At 42.9% G+C, this 15,560-nt stretch overlaps 1 protein-coding gene across 1 annotated transcript; it reads left to right on the forward strand.

Annotated features, from left to right (window-relative positions):
* The first annotated feature begins 6,414 nt into the window (after positions 1–6,414).
* LOC110826675 (uncharacterized) lies at positions 6,415–9,933 on the forward strand. The gene is made up of 2 exons (XM_087356850.1): positions 6,415–6,525; positions 7,418–9,933. The coding sequence occupies exons 1-2, from the start codon at positions 6,483–6,485 to the stop codon at positions 8,941–8,943; spliced, it is 1,569 nt and encodes a 522-aa protein (XP_087212976.1). The 5' UTR covers positions 6,415–6,482; the 3' UTR covers positions 8,944–9,933.
* The last annotated feature ends 5,627 nt before the right edge of the window (positions 9,934–15,560 follow it).

The raw sequence follows: 15,560 nt of genomic DNA on the forward strand, positions 1-15,560 counted from the left end.
CCACTTCTTTCGCGTACCAAAAATTGCCTCGCAGACTTCGTGTTCCTGACCTACAGGACGGTGTATCCCTGTCAGTGAATTGTCAGTATTCTGAATTATGACGCCGTGGAAGATTTTGAGGCGGTTACCAAAAATTTCGAAGGATCATGCTGTCTCCATCTTATGGGTATGGTATCCACTGGATCCCTGACGTCCTGTGTTACATTAAGAGTAAGAATATTTCTCTTCGCCAGAGACTATAGAGCATATTTAGCATCTTATTCAATATGCAAATAACTTTTCCTCGAGAATAAAGCGGCCTAAGCGTGAAGCTATCCACTCATCTCCATCTACTTGCTCGATTATGCAAATTGATAACTTTATCGAATTTCGTTAAGTACTATCCTAAACTTCCCAGTCTTTAAGAGAAACGGCAGCCAAGGGCGAAGCTGTAAGCCTCCAGATACATGATTTACGTCGAGTGACTTTTGTGTGTAAAAAATGAACACACAAGTGATATCAATGACAGAAAGTCACTGGACCCTTATGGCACACGAAGGTGTAAACCCGTACGGGATGCTTAATTATTGCACGGCTCACTGACCACTAAGATTTCTCCCAGCTGACCTGGATCCTCAGGACACATCAACACGTTGTAGCGCGAAGCTAGTCTAAATATTTATGAACTAGAAAATGACCCGTCAAAAATGATGCGAAAATCTTCAATCGTGTTTATAAACCACATTTCGTTAAAAAATCTAACAAATAAGCATATAAAACTCAAAATCATTACATATATCCTTGCTTTAATTAAATATTATAACGTAATTTAACGTCGAGAAAATGGTAATTTTAAAACAATTATCACTAATCAGCATATATATATATATATTCCAACGTACAATGTAGACTTTTCATTTGCATTATTTGAACAGTTAATAATACAAATGCTCCTTGTATCTTCGTATTGTCAACAACGAGATTTCGTTAAACGACGGAAATCTGTACAAAAAAACTGAACACATTATTTAAAAATAATGCTCGTGAATTTTGGCGAAACTTGTGTAAAGTATATAAAGCCCGTTGTTAACGATAAGATTATTAAGAAGATATATCAGTGAAAGAGACAATTCATGCAGTGTAATTGTCGTTTCAAAAACGATCAGCAAACCAACCGACACATCCATATTTTAAAGACAGATGCAAAAGTATTTTCAGTAAACGAAATTAAGTAGCGAGTAAAATTTTTTTTTGCGATAATTTCAGTTCCTGACTTGCGTAGTCGCTCGTTGCGAAATTTCTGCCCAAAATCCCAAAGTTTCTTTCTCAAATTCCCGCAAAAATCTCGGGCGTATCCATGTCACTCCAACCAGCCAAGGCAATCTACCCACAATGTGATTCACTGTTCAGAGCCCCCTTCTCCTTTTGCGTTCATTTCACTGAAAGCTGAACAATAACAACAAGGAAGTTCATAAAAAATATTAAACGTCCCATACGAATCGAACGACAAGTTATCCTTGAAATAACAGTTAACAGGGGGGCGGGGAGACATTCTATCTTTCCGTCAGAATGTCTCCGGTTTGCACTGCTAACTCAAATAAACCCCACAATTAACTCCACACCGCGTGTCTTACATGCACCTGTAATAATTACATCGTTAGTGGAAACTGTTGCCAACTGTCCCGAAGTATTTCTTTGGTAATACTGTAAGCCAGCTACATCCACTCAACCTATTTCAGTTCTCTGATCTTTCTTCTCAGGTGGATGTCTTCCAAGAGGTTTCCTCATTAAAATTCTAAATGCATTCTTTGTCTCTCCGAACACAAACCAATCTCCGAGCTTCAAACAGCACCATGGATATCATTAGAGGTATTTTGTATATATCTCTGAGATACAGAAATTTTCGCCGCTCGCCTACAAGCAGCGTGTGAAGTTTGATTTTCAAGTTCAGACCACTTTCAGGGCGTGATGAATCACGAAACAGGATCCGTGCAAATCTCCCCCCCCCCCCATCAAAGACCCTCATATCCTGGTGTAGAACAAAGCAAACTTATCTGCATGCTACATCAACTAGTGACACTGACTGACGCCGCCGTCTAAGGAAATTAATTTTCATCACGCAACACGCACGTGTATGGGAACCCAGAGATGAGTACCGAAGGATTCACGAGCTCCTCTGGTGGCGAAAACTAAAAATTCCCGTCACTATCGATAATCGAAACCTAGGCAAGGTTTTAAGGTACCTCAAAGCCTGGGACCTGTGAGTATCAGGTCGCTTGACAGACCGCGGATTCGATTAACAATCCAACCACGTGACCGCCTTGATTTCCACAAGTTACTTTCAAACAGGCCGATCTCCCACCCTGGGATCTGCAAGTTCTGTAAAGAATCACCTTTGATTTCGCACTGGTCTTGGGTCTAACCCGTTGTAAACACTGTAATTGCTTAACCCTGAGGCACTGAGAGTCAAAAAGGATGAAAAGATCATGAATCATTTGAAAGGAGGCCTAAGACATTCCACAGCCAGTAGATATGAGACCGCGTGCAGCCAATCTGGATGTTGCGATGAAGATAAAAATCATGCCCTGACGGGAATCGAAGCCCGGTCATCCAGCCCATACCGCAATCACTATCATGATTAAACTATCCCGGCAGTAGCTGGCAGTATGCTGACATTCGCATGGAAAGCTCAGGATATCACGTTAAGCGTCAATCTGGTCGAGATTCGAACTCAGAATCTGCCCAGCGTAATCCGGTAATCATCAGCAACAAATCTAAACGCACGCAAATCACGTCGCTTCCTTAATTTAAGAGATTTTTTTCGCTCAGCTTTCTTTTTACGGATTCTTGGAACCGTCGTGAACATTTGTTACACAATCCGAGGAGAACGTCCAAAAAATTGACTGTCCTGATGTCACGAATTCACGCAGAACTCTCTGAAGAAAAAAAACCCAGTGTTGTACCTAATGCGTTTCATTTACTCCCACGCGCATTTACAAATCGCTTATAATTTATTCATCTCAAAATAAGTTATCTTCCCGTCACGGTTTTATTCGCAAGGCAGATTAAGATTTGTAGGATTTGAGGTTTTCAAGGCGGAGAGTCCGATAATGCCCGTCACCCTGATGATGGAGACAGCAAGGACCTCTGCCAGACTACACGGCGCTACATCCCACAATACAGCCATCTTCAGATTTAAACAGACTGTACAGAGTGAACGTTCAGCGCCTTAAAATTTGCTGTTATGCAGTCCCGCACTACCGACCAAAGTCTCTCGTCCTCGATTTCCTTCAAGGGCCTGGAAGGGCTATTGAATTTATACACACTTTGGAGTATACAGGAAGTTAAAAAATTGTCCATACAGTGACCACATATCCGCTGCACAGACTTTTTAAACATCTACATAACCCAATAAGGCAGCCAGTTAAAACACCCGCTGTAGTACAATATAAATCTCGATGTTTTCAGGTAAGAGTGTATAAAGCTATTAGTGAACGACCATATAACATACTGGATTCGAAAGCACCGAACATTCACCCTGCTAAAACGACATTTAAAGCACAAATTTCATACACGTACGCTTATCGCATGTTTGTGGAATGCGGTTTCTAGATGAACACGAAAATATCTTCAATTAGAATTTTATCCAACAGTTTAAAGTGGCGTGTAGCACGAATAGTAAAAAGAACTGCACATACGAGGTGCGATCGGAAAGTTTCAAGACTGCGCGTATAAAAACCCGTACACTTATCTCAGGTATTAAATTCATCCATCACCCTCGAAGTAGTTCCCCTGGGAGTGAACACAACGATCCCAGCGCCGCTGCCAAGCCTTGAAGCATCCCTGGAAATCTTTCTTTGTCAGCCTGTCAAGCACCATCTGCGATTCTGCCTGAATCTCTTGCCAAAGACTCGCCAAAACGGCTGCGGAAACCTATGAAATGCTAAAGAAAGCATTTGGGGAGTCCGCAATGGGTCGTGCACAAACTTTTGTGTGGCATTCACGTTTTAAAAATGGCCGAACCTCTGTCGATGATGACGAGCGTTCTGGACGACCATCTTCGAGCACAACGCCCGAAAATGTTACGAAGATTCGGCAGGCCATTCACGAAGATCGACGTCGTACCATCAACGACTTGTGCGACATTGTTGGGATAGGCTATGGGACCTGGCAGCTGATTCTAAAGGAAGAACTCCACATGCGACGCATCATGACAACGCGCCAGCGCACACCGCCCTCAAAGTTCGGCAGTTTTTGGCCTCAAACACCATGGCCGTCATCCCGCACCCTCCTTATTCGCCGTGTGACTTCTTCCTCTTCCCAAAGATGAAAATTCAGCTAAAGGGAAGGAGATTTGAGACGATAGAAGAGATTCAGGCAGAATCGCAGATGGTGCTTGACAGGCTGACAAAGAAATATTTTCCAGGGATGCTTCCAGGCTTGGCAGCGACGCTGGGATCGTTGTGTTCACTCCCAGGGGAACTACTTCGAGGGTGATGGATGAATTTAATACCTGAGATAAGTGTACGGGTTTTTATAGGCGCAGTCTTGAAACTTTCCGATCGCACCTCGTACGAAGAAAAATTCTAGTCATACAACCTAGCGGTAGAAATATTAAGAATTACAACACAAGGCACATTAAATTCTACGACAACCATCGCCACACCATTTTATCCAATTAACTATTTGCACAAAGTGCCCACATAAGGGGAAAGTCGTCACCATCTCTACATGTGGCTAGATGGGTTAGACGTTTAGCAAACAGAATAAAAGGAATCCATACCACGGTTCAACAACCTGCAAGGCAGGAGCCTTCGCCAAGAAATCCTATCCCATGAATATCGGGGATTCTTATCCGGGAGTAAGGTGGATGCAGTGTGGTATAGACCAGTGGTATTCAACCTGGGGCACGCGTACCCCCGGGGGTACGTGAAATTTAAAAAAAAAAATTATGATAAACACTGAATAATCAGTAATGTAATTTATTTAATTAATTTTAAATGTATATTATATACTATGTATAACTTGAATTATACACCAACAACTTTGGGGGTACAAAGTTGAAGAGAAATTATATCTGGGGGTACGCGAACAAAAAAGGTTGAATACCACTGTTCTAGATGAAGCATCACTACTGCAGAAGTCACGAATCAGTGGAGCTATACCTCCATCCGTCATACGTATTCTCAAGGGACAAATTTGAACTTCTGTCGTTGTTGGTCTTATAAGATGCAACGCTACGTCACCTCGTACGTTGATACCAAAGTTTCGGAGGAACATACTACCACCATCTTCAGGGCTACACAGAAGACCGAAGTAGGCATCTTCTCCGACGTAGAAACCTCAAATATCAACTTTACATTCCTTAACCCAGGTTGCAGAATCAGCTATGTATGGACCCACGGTTATCAAAATTTATTACCATCACGAGACAGTGGTACTGTGCATTTATCAGCTTCGCCACAACACTTAGCTTGATCATTACACAACTCTACACCTCCATCGACCGGGTCTGTGTGGTAACACTACTCCTTAGCAACGCTGAACTTGACATGAGATACTTCTGTCACAACCCATCAACGCAGTGCACCGTAATTAACGTGTAGCACTTACAAAAACCCGAAGCGACGCGGATTGATACATGCCTTAGCTCCAGTCACGCCATTAATCAAGTGCGTTGTGAAATATCCTGGTATAGAGCCATTATTACCTGTTTTATGAGTGCACGTAACTCACTTGTCTTACTCCACGTTATAACGACGTTTATCCGACTGCATACGTTACTACACAGAGTGAATATCTGATGCCTTCGAATTTTTTTATGTTATGCAGTCCCGCACGACGATCGTCATACACTCTTACCTGAAAACATCAGCCTCTATTCCGTAATACAGCAGGTGTTCAAAGCGGTGACCTTCCTCATTTAGATCAACTTCCCGCCATAAATCAACTACTCCATCAACATCAACACTTCGCCAAATTCTGTCCTCCAAGCTTAACGTGTCAAAAATTTAAAAAAAAATTCAGATTGAATTCATTAATACCCTGAACAACTTCTCCCCTTACTCCACTTGTCAACACCATTCCTCCTCTTCAACCTGTATTTAAACAGAAGGACGAGTGGGCACTGCCTGGGAACCTCAACATCCATAAACATACGTTTCCCCCGCTAAACGAAGCGTCTCTCGAGAATTTTCTCATCGGTTCGTCCTTCAAAGGGTTAAGGGATTAACAATTACAGGCATTAGCGTCTCATCACGCAATCTGTGCGAGGAACCGCAAACGCCTAGACAGCTGACGGCGTCCACACCCCTGGACGGAAGACGCACCGAGGCGCTGCTGAGTTTGGTTCTGCCGCCCGCACTTGCTCTGAATACTGATACATGTCCCGCCCTTTCACCGAGGCGTGGTCTGGTAACTTGGCCAACCAGTGCTGGTGGGGGATGTGTCAGAGGTTACTTGACCACGTGCGTATATATAAGCCCTCCTAAAAGAAAGCCCTCATGCATTCATTTGTACGACCAACGTCAAGGAACATTGCCAGTGGTGAGTGTGACATTCATCAATGTTATAATTTTTATAGCAGTGACATAACCGGGGTATAAACCGAGGATCGTGGCGAACAGCGCGTGTGAATTGAAAGGTTCGGTGCAAAAAGGACGTAACTACGATTTTCCGAAATTGTGACAAATACAAATATTTAACGGGTTAATGTAAACGTGTGGTCGAAATTCTACCACAGACTCAATTAATATCATCCCTGTATCAAACCTTCAAGCTAGTCGAAGGGGTGTCTTCGCATCAAAAAATATTTCTATATTATTATTGCGTCACGTAAAAACAAGTGTGAGATTCTATCTTTTAATAATATAAATATAATTAAAATATATTCACGTGTCACGATGTCCAAATCATTTAACTATAATTTTCGAGAACAATATCAGACGAATACCATTTAAACACACAATACCATAGCGTTTGAACAAACAGAGGTAAAGTAAGTTAGACACTCATTACATAAGATATCATAATTACGGAGTCAAAGAGCCAGTAATTAAATTATTCTGATTCGTACATGCGTAACCTGTGAGAAAAATAATTTAACATTGTAGGGTCCACGGTTGTAATGAATGACCTTGTTACATACAACACCGCTTTAATTTAGTAAATCCTCACAGAATAAAATGCTATTCTAAACCCACTGACAAGCGACGTTGCTCTGGTAGCGACGCAGAATTGACGTCTGCTTATGGCATGTCGTACCATCGTCAGTGGCGGTCTACCTCTTGATATAACGCTCACGCCACTGCGACCACTTCAGTGAAGAACCTCTTGGTGTTTGCTGACCCCATAAACAGCTTAAAATTACAGCAGGAGCCTCCGTAAGAGACACACAAAGACGTCGTCTTACTTATGAGCTCAATTCGTTCTATTACAGAAACCATGAGGGCATTGATCTTGGTAGCGGCCGTGATTCACGCTGTTCTCGGCGGTGGCAGCCACTTCTCGGTTCGGCTCCCGTTCCTCAACCCTGCCGGTGTCACGTATTTGGACGGCCCAGCACCAGCTGGGCTCGCAGCCGGACCATTGCAGTACGCAGCCGCTGCGCCGGCCGTAGCTGCAGGACCAGCTGCCGTAGGATACGCCGCGCCGGCCGTAGGATACGCTGCAGGCCCCGCTGCCGTAGGATACGCCGCGCCGGCCGTAGCTGCAGGCCCCGCTGCCTTGAGCTACGCCGCACCGGCCGTAGGATACGCTGCAGGCCCTGCTGAATTTAGTTACGCCGCGCCGGCCGTAGGATACACTGCAGCACCGGTACAGACATTAGCCGCAGTCCCCACCGTGCACCACGTTCCAGGAGTGGCTGACGTACCTGTGACTCGCGTTGAAGCTCAGCCCGGATTGATCCAGAAGGTAGTCGACGTTGCGAAGCCCGCTGTATCTACCCGCAAGTTCCAACTTCGCCGTCCCGCTATCCAGAAACAGTTTTACGACATCGAGGAGCGAGTGGTGGTCCGACCAGCCGGTTCTGCCCTCGTCGAGCTCGAGGAACCTTTGGCAAAGATACAGAAGGGCCCTGCGGTCATCAGCCCTTTGGATTCTCTGGCCGTGGGAGCCGCCCCCATCCAACACGCGCCTATCGCCGTCGCCCCATCCCCTGCTCCTGAGCCGGTGTTCGTGTCAACCACTCCTGCCCCAGTTTTTGGACCCTTTCCAGGACAAGGACCAGTCGCTCTTCAGGACGAGGAGTCCGTTGTGGTTGACAATCCTGACTTCGCAGCCCGGGCATCCTTTTCCGCAGAGAGCCACCAGCTGGAGACTGAGCAGCAAGCCCTCAACGTCCAACAGCAGGACTTGCAGGCCAGACAGCACCTCCTCGAATCCAGACGACAGCAACTGTCAAGGACCCACACGGAAGCTCGTCCACTAGGTCCTGGTCCCTTGCCTGGAATCGGCGGGCCCCTTGCTAGAGCCGGCCCAGCTGTCGAGGTCCACGCTAACGGAGCCCCTCACGACGTCGTTCCCTCGCTCCGTGCCCTGAGTCCCGAGGTGAACCAAGCCAATCAGCAGCGTCTCATCCAACTGCTGACCGCACGCGGGGGTGTCGCGGAGGTCGGTTTCGGTCACGAGGGACCCAGCCCACTTCCCGTAGGCGACGTGGGCCCGGTCCGGGCCCGCGTCTTGTCCGCAACCCCGGCACCTCCACACGCTGACCCCACGGGTGAACGCGTGTCCACTCGCCGCGTGGTAGTCAGCCGACCTATCGAGACGGTGCAGGACATCGACGTGGTGGAGCCCGTCACGAAGCTGGAGCGCATCGCTGTCAACCACCCAACCCTGTTCAAGACGGTTCATCACGATGTGGCCCGCGTACCGACATCGGTGCCCGTCCTGGGTAAAACCCTGACACCTGCCATTGCCCATGCGGCCGTGCCTTACGGTTATGCCGGTTATGCCCATTAATGCCCATTTCCGTACTCCGCGTCTACGATGACCTTTCACTCCCCCTACCGACCAAGTACGGCGATCCGCAACCTCAGGTCTCGACCACAATCAGTAACACTTTGCTGAAAGGTAATAAAAAAGTGAATTTTACTTACAGTCGTCGAGGTTTCCTCCAATTTTCAATCGAAGTCTTGGTAGAAATTGAGCGTCGGATCGACGTATTGCAAGCTGTCCGTCAGTTTCTGTCCCACCAGCTGGACTTTTGACACCTGCGGGGAAACAAAAATTCTCTCATTTAAAATACACTCAATGCCTCATCAACACAAATTCTTAAACTAACACCAGAACCTACGATTTTGCAAGCAATAAAATAATGGAGATGTAAGATAAAAAAACATTTCATTAATTTTCTTCTTCTCCAGGCTGTGGCATAATTCTAGCAGACAAACACATCCCTGAAAGTGGAGGCAGCATGTACTCCCGAAAGTTTACTCTCTATATATACGAGTCCTTCCGGCTTTGCAGCCCAGAACAGCAAAATCGACTTCATTGCTATGTAAACCTCAAATGTCAGACAGACAGACAAACAAAGATGTTCCTGTGTGCATGTATAAAGAAAACACGTCATTGCCTCAAAAAATTGCGCGGTTTGCCGAGAATGGCTAAGAATTTTAAGTGCCTACATTACAGCAAAACTTAAATCAATATAATCCCAACCACATGATGCTCTATATTAACTCCTTTCCCATACAAAATCTGGGGGATCCTTGGTAAGGGGACTGGAATAGATTTGTTTGTATTCACGCAAAATTTCTTTAGTTTATCTGCATGAATACAGACGACTTGATCTTAAGGGTCGCTTAAGCAGCGGATTTCAGAGTCAGCTGCGACCTGGCACGTCCATCCTACTTGTGATATGTACCACGTGACATAAAGAACAACACCTCAAAGTTGTATTTTGTATTTATTTATATTTGACGACAAATAAAAACACGATGTGAGTTCCAAGCTACTTTAACTTCCCTCATAAGCTCCGTCCTTCTTAACACTGGTTAAAACTACATAAAATACAAGCTGACAGCGTCGTTAGTAGTCTACATAAAACAATTTCACCAGCCGTTCACACTACAGTGATTCTGAAGCAAAGAGTTGCCATAGCAACAGTTATAAACAATTTTTTTTCGTAACAACGGTAACGTCAAACACGAATGGGTGTTACCAGAAAAAGATCGTGGCCTGTGTTAAGGCAACGACTAACGGAGACGGGTGTACCTAAATTAGGCAGGACAGCCGGGTCACGGGACAAGATTCGAACCCTAGACGTCCCTAATACGAATCACGAAAAGGGGCTACGCCACAGAGGGACTTCAGAAAGGTCTCTACCCGGACACACCAAGCTTCTGCAGCAAATACAACGCGCTGGCTCTCGTAAAACAGAGCCAATTTCATGATAACGGTTCTCAAGGTCATCTTCTACGTAACAGAGCATGAAGCACAAACACAACGGTACATTAAGACGCAGGATGCTGTGTGACAAGGTTAATTCGTTCAGCGGAGAGACAAACATTAGTTCCTTTCTCCTGAAACATTCTATGTAATAAGCGTGTCGAAACGTCTGCGAACACAAGCACCACGCTTCCGCAAAACTCGGTACCAGATGGAGCTGACTGCCCTCCAGTGTGTAGTGGACAAAGAAACTGGGTGGGTCCCAGAACAGATATGGACAGCGCAGCGAAAAAAACTGCCCTCGTCAAGACTCGAACCTCGGACTTCCAACCCGTACATAATTCAGTGGCATTTGGTCCTGAAGACGACTTTTCCAAGTTTAAATCAATTCGGCCTGCTTGATAAAAACAGTCGATCGCTTGAGCAAAGACTCGACTAAATCTTGAAAGATTTCTCTAAGTCTTGAACTACATTTTAAATTTTAAATTTTAAATTTTCCTTGAAAGAAAATTCGAAGTGTACAGAGAGATCTGAACTTGGAACTGTTCGCAAGAGAACGAAAAATGTGTACTCGGCTGAGTTCGGCCACCACAGCACACTAATTGAGAGCATGGCTAATTAAATGGGTTCTCACAAATCAGAGCAAGGTTCTGGTAATGTCATGGCCTCCCACAAACTTTCTCCCATGAAGTAATTTGAGAACTGGTTTGTTACGCAGGACTCCACAGATTGTCTGATTATCATGTGCTTTAAACAGCTGCTTGTAACCGGAACATATCTGAGATGTTCGACCTTCTGTGTGTCTCAAAGCTCTTGTGGTCGAACTACACAGTCGACAGGTTTAAGCAAAACATGGGTTACAGACAATAATTTATAAAATTTCTAATAAATACATTATTATGCTATTACATTATTATTTATTACTAATACTATTAAGGCTATTATAGCACAATTTCAATGGTTAAGAAAACGTCTAGAGATAGTTTGTCTGTAATTAGTTCTATATATTATTATTATTATTATTATTATTATTAAGTGTTCTGTCTTACGACAGGTCCATTGCTCTGCCCAAAAAGAGCTCTCCAGTTGTCCCTATTCTCGGCTTCTCGTTTTAATTCCTGGAACGTCATCTTCTTTCCTCGTTTAAGGTCGTCGGTTAGCTGTATCAATCTTCTTCCTAGTCCTCTCTTTCCTTCAACCTGGCCTTCGGTGATATCACTCATTAATCCATTCCTTCTCATAATATGTCCCAGCCAGTTAGCTTTCCTTCGTGTAATCGCCTGCAGAATGTTTCTTTGCTCGTTGACTCTCCTCAATATTTCTATATATTACACTAATAAAATAATTTAACACTCAAATGACGACACTTCACAGAGCGTTCAATACTTAATTATATTGGGTGCGAAAATGAAGAAAAATCACGTACCTACGCACAGATGAAAATTAAGTCATCTCATAAATACGTCCTAGTCTGTGTTGTATTGCAAATGCGTTTCGCCGTATCTTTTAGGCATCAAATCGTTGTAAATAAAGTATCACGGGAATGATTTTTCTTTCTTAAAATAAACAGGAAGTACATATGACGACAGATTTAAACAGCGTACTTAAATATATCTTAAGATCTGTTTGCACACAAAAATATATATATACATTAATCACATCGTATAGGGTACATATGCAGTGGCGAATTGTGTACCTAATCTGTTTCCTATTGGAGTAATTTTACTAAACTAATCAAAGTTACCTGTTCCGTGTTCATCCTTCTAAAAAATAACCTCCAAACTTAATCAACCTATTCTTATTCCATAATCTACAGCCCCTACAATGTACACTTCACACACAACACATTACCAATTTTCACAGAAACTGCTTCATAGTTGTCACCACTACGAAAGTAGTTGCCACAATAACTCGCAAACACGTTCAAGCATTTTTATGCATGAGGGAAGTATATGGATGGACAGGTAGCGAGAGAGATGATTCTTGAATCATGAACACATGATTGGATTGCGCAAGAAAGCTAGCAAACATCAGGACATAGTTCCTTATCTGGAGCCTAGAGGCAGACACACAGCACCAAAGAAGCAATACGAAGGGTGGAAAACCTCTTACAAGCCCATTAACCACCAACCATTTTAAGAACAATTTTTTCTATATTTTTATTCATAGATTTCATAAGATTCTCAGTGTAAACAGAGATTGTTTCCCTAAACAGTAATAATCAGTTGATCGTTGTCATGAAGACGGATTGCGTTTTCTTTGAGGTACGAAATGGAATTCTAAAATATAGATTTCGGCTTTAAAGGCTTCGGAACTTTTCTCATGGTAATGCAACAAGTTCGATATCATGATTAGCACTGTTTGTGCTGTTACCTGTCAATTACTACCTTCATTTACAACAGCAATTTTATCCCTCAAAATCATTCATCGCTCCAATACGGAGTTAAAACTAAGTACGTTGCAAAAAAAGTGTATAAATGAAAATTATAAAAAAAAAAAAATTACGAGAACAATCGGACTGAATGGAAATCGATATCTCCAGGTGAAATGTAGAATATCGATTGAAAAAACAACGAAAATTTCACTCTCAGATCACATTCGATTCAAAGTGCATCATCCTAACGTCTCATTCAATAGCAAAATCTCTATAGTTGATACAGCATCGTTAAGTAAGATAAAATGAGAAACTTGCTTTGAGGACTGGGCCAACGACGTTTGCGTAATGAGCTCGTACGTTTGTAGCCCACCGACAGATGGCATAAAGTGTTTAAATCCTACACGTATCAGAACCGTTCTCGAGAAACTGGTAGTCGCCTAGATCGCCGAAACATTCCGAGCCTTTGACAGATACAGTTCACTGTAATCTATAAAGAGCCCACCGATGGACAAAATTCACACACGGATAAATGCAGTCCACATCTCAACCAATTTCGAAAATTCTCAAAATAAAAAAAAAAGTTTTAAAAAAATTCACAAATTTTTCTAAACATTGAAAAATTACAAGAATTTCCAAAACTGTCAAAATAACTCCAAAAGATATAAATTCACGAAAATTTTAGAAATTCAAAAACTTCTCATAAAATCAAAAAAAATTCAAAACTATGATTTTTTTTAAAAAATCACAAAATTGGTAAGAAACCTTAAAAATATAAAAATTTCGAAAACTGTTAAAAAATTAAAAGTTTTAAAAAATGCTAGAAGTTTCAAAAAGTCCCAAATTGAAAAAATATCTATAAAATATAAAAAAAATTAAATTCATAAAGATTTTCAAAATTGTTCAAATCTTGAAGAACTACAAAACTTCTCAAGATATATCAAAAAATACAAAAAATTCAAAATGTTTACCCCCTTGTCGAACATCTCTTAATCTCTGTTCTGAGAGCGACCCTACAAGTTCCAGTCGCGTACAATTATACTACATTTTTGTTCAGGCTATAAATCTGAAGTAATTAGCGTTGTGGTCCCGAAGAGACAGACGTACGTAGGGCCTTACGTCACGCAATGCGTGCCGCATCTCACGTAATAACGTCACTTGGGAAAGAAAGTGTGGCTGACCCTGGAGGCAGCGAAGAATTTCGTCTGTATGACGTAACCCAAACTGTTTCTCCTACCACTGGTACATCAGCCAAGGCAGTACTCCGATTTAACCCTTCGGAACCCTATCGGAGACCTATGTCGGTTGCCTGTCCTCTCCCTGGAACTTACACTTCGAAGAAAAACCTGGATTAGTCTTGATATTACGCATTAACATTCAATAGCTCTGTATTTTTCCCACATCCTGTATTTGTGTGTTTAGTAATTTAAAAATTAAGACACGAAGGCTCTGAAAACTGAATTGTATGAACCAGCTTCAAAGAAACTGCGATCTGCAATGACAGCTGGAAGACTGCATTCCATTTCAACATGGAATTTCTCTTTTCCGTATTCTGAAGTACCACTTGAGACCACCTGAGATGAGCAAATACTTCAAAAACATGTTTTGGCCACGTGGTGAGACACGAAGGCCATTTCCAATTTCACAAACACTCGTAATCTTTCCCGCAAACATCCTGCCAACAAGAGTTGAAATATGTTATCCACATCCAGCGCTTTCCTTGCAATGCGACCTCCTAGCGGGTTCCGGCATTTCACTCATTTGCTGCAAATTCAGCAAAATTCCTGTCGCCAAAACAAAACAAAATGCGATTTTTTCACCTTACATGCAAGCCCACACAATAAATAACTAACCCCACGAAACAGAGCCCTTCTTCAAAAGCTTACAGTCGCTCAGATACCCCCAAAAAATCCCCGTCTTTTATGGAACCCAAAGATTCATTGCGTTGTTCAAAGCAGACCGCCTCTGTTTCCTCTCCTGAGCCAGATGAATCCAACCCAGACATCCACCGTATTTTCCTAGATCCATTTTAATATTATGACATCTGGATATGACGTGAAATGAGAGAAAGAAACATGGAAAAACAAACAGTAGACTAAAGTTGAGGTAAAGCCACGGTGGTCTAGTGGTTAGAATGCTGGCCTTGTAATCCTGGGGTCTCGGGTTCGATTCCCGGCGGTGCCCGAATTTATAACTTGTGTTGGGCAAGGCCGTGGTCTAGGCAACACGTAGTTTTCCTCCGTGGCATCCCAACAATTACTCCATTCACACACAGAAGAAGGCAATGGCAAACCACTTCTGGATCATCTGCCAAGAACGTATATGAACAGGTCCCAGTCCGAGAAAAGGATGGAAGGATCCTGTTCATATGGACCTGTCGTCAGACAGAACACTAAATAAATAAATAAAAAGAAGAATTAAAAACAATTAAACAGAAGCTCAAAAACGTGTTCAATTATGAAATGTGCAATACAGCGACAAAGTGAGGAAATATGCAATTTTTTACGCGGAAGTTTCACTTCTCAACTTACCATAACATATAAAGACAGAAAGATGTAGATTTCAATCTACAAAAAAACAAAATCTTCGCCGGGACTCAAACCCAGGAATATTTCTGAGTTACAGCTTTTGTTCCTGTAATCTCCTCGTCAAAAACAACCAACTTGGTTCTTGGCGCCCATCCGAACTTCAACAATCTCTCTCAGCGGGATTCGAACCCAGGACAATTCATCGAAGTCCTGACCTTACTAAAATCTAGTTCCTTGATCCAAGATATTATCAAACTAAGCCTGGTACAAACTGGCGAGTCCATTCT

Source organism: Zootermopsis nevadensis, unplaced genomic scaffold (genome assembly GCF_977971745.1).
Source record: "Zootermopsis nevadensis isolate Lab colony 2312 unplaced genomic scaffold, Znev_1.0 Znev_ptg000028l, whole genome shotgun sequence".
In the NCBI taxonomy this organism is placed as follows: Eukaryota; Metazoa; Arthropoda; class Insecta; order Blattodea; family Termopsidae; genus Zootermopsis; species Zootermopsis nevadensis.

What these genes read in the sequence shown, in the direction of transcription:
- LOC110826675 (XM_087356850.1), top strand. Translation starts at nt 6,483, where the DNA reads ATGCATTCATTTGTACGACCAACGTCAAGGAACATTGCCAGTG. An exon ending in GTCAAGGAACATTGCCAGTG is followed by an intron (nt 6,526 to 7,417) that starts GTGAGTGTGACA and finishes GTTCTATTACAG; the next exon opens with AAACCATGAGGGCATTGATC.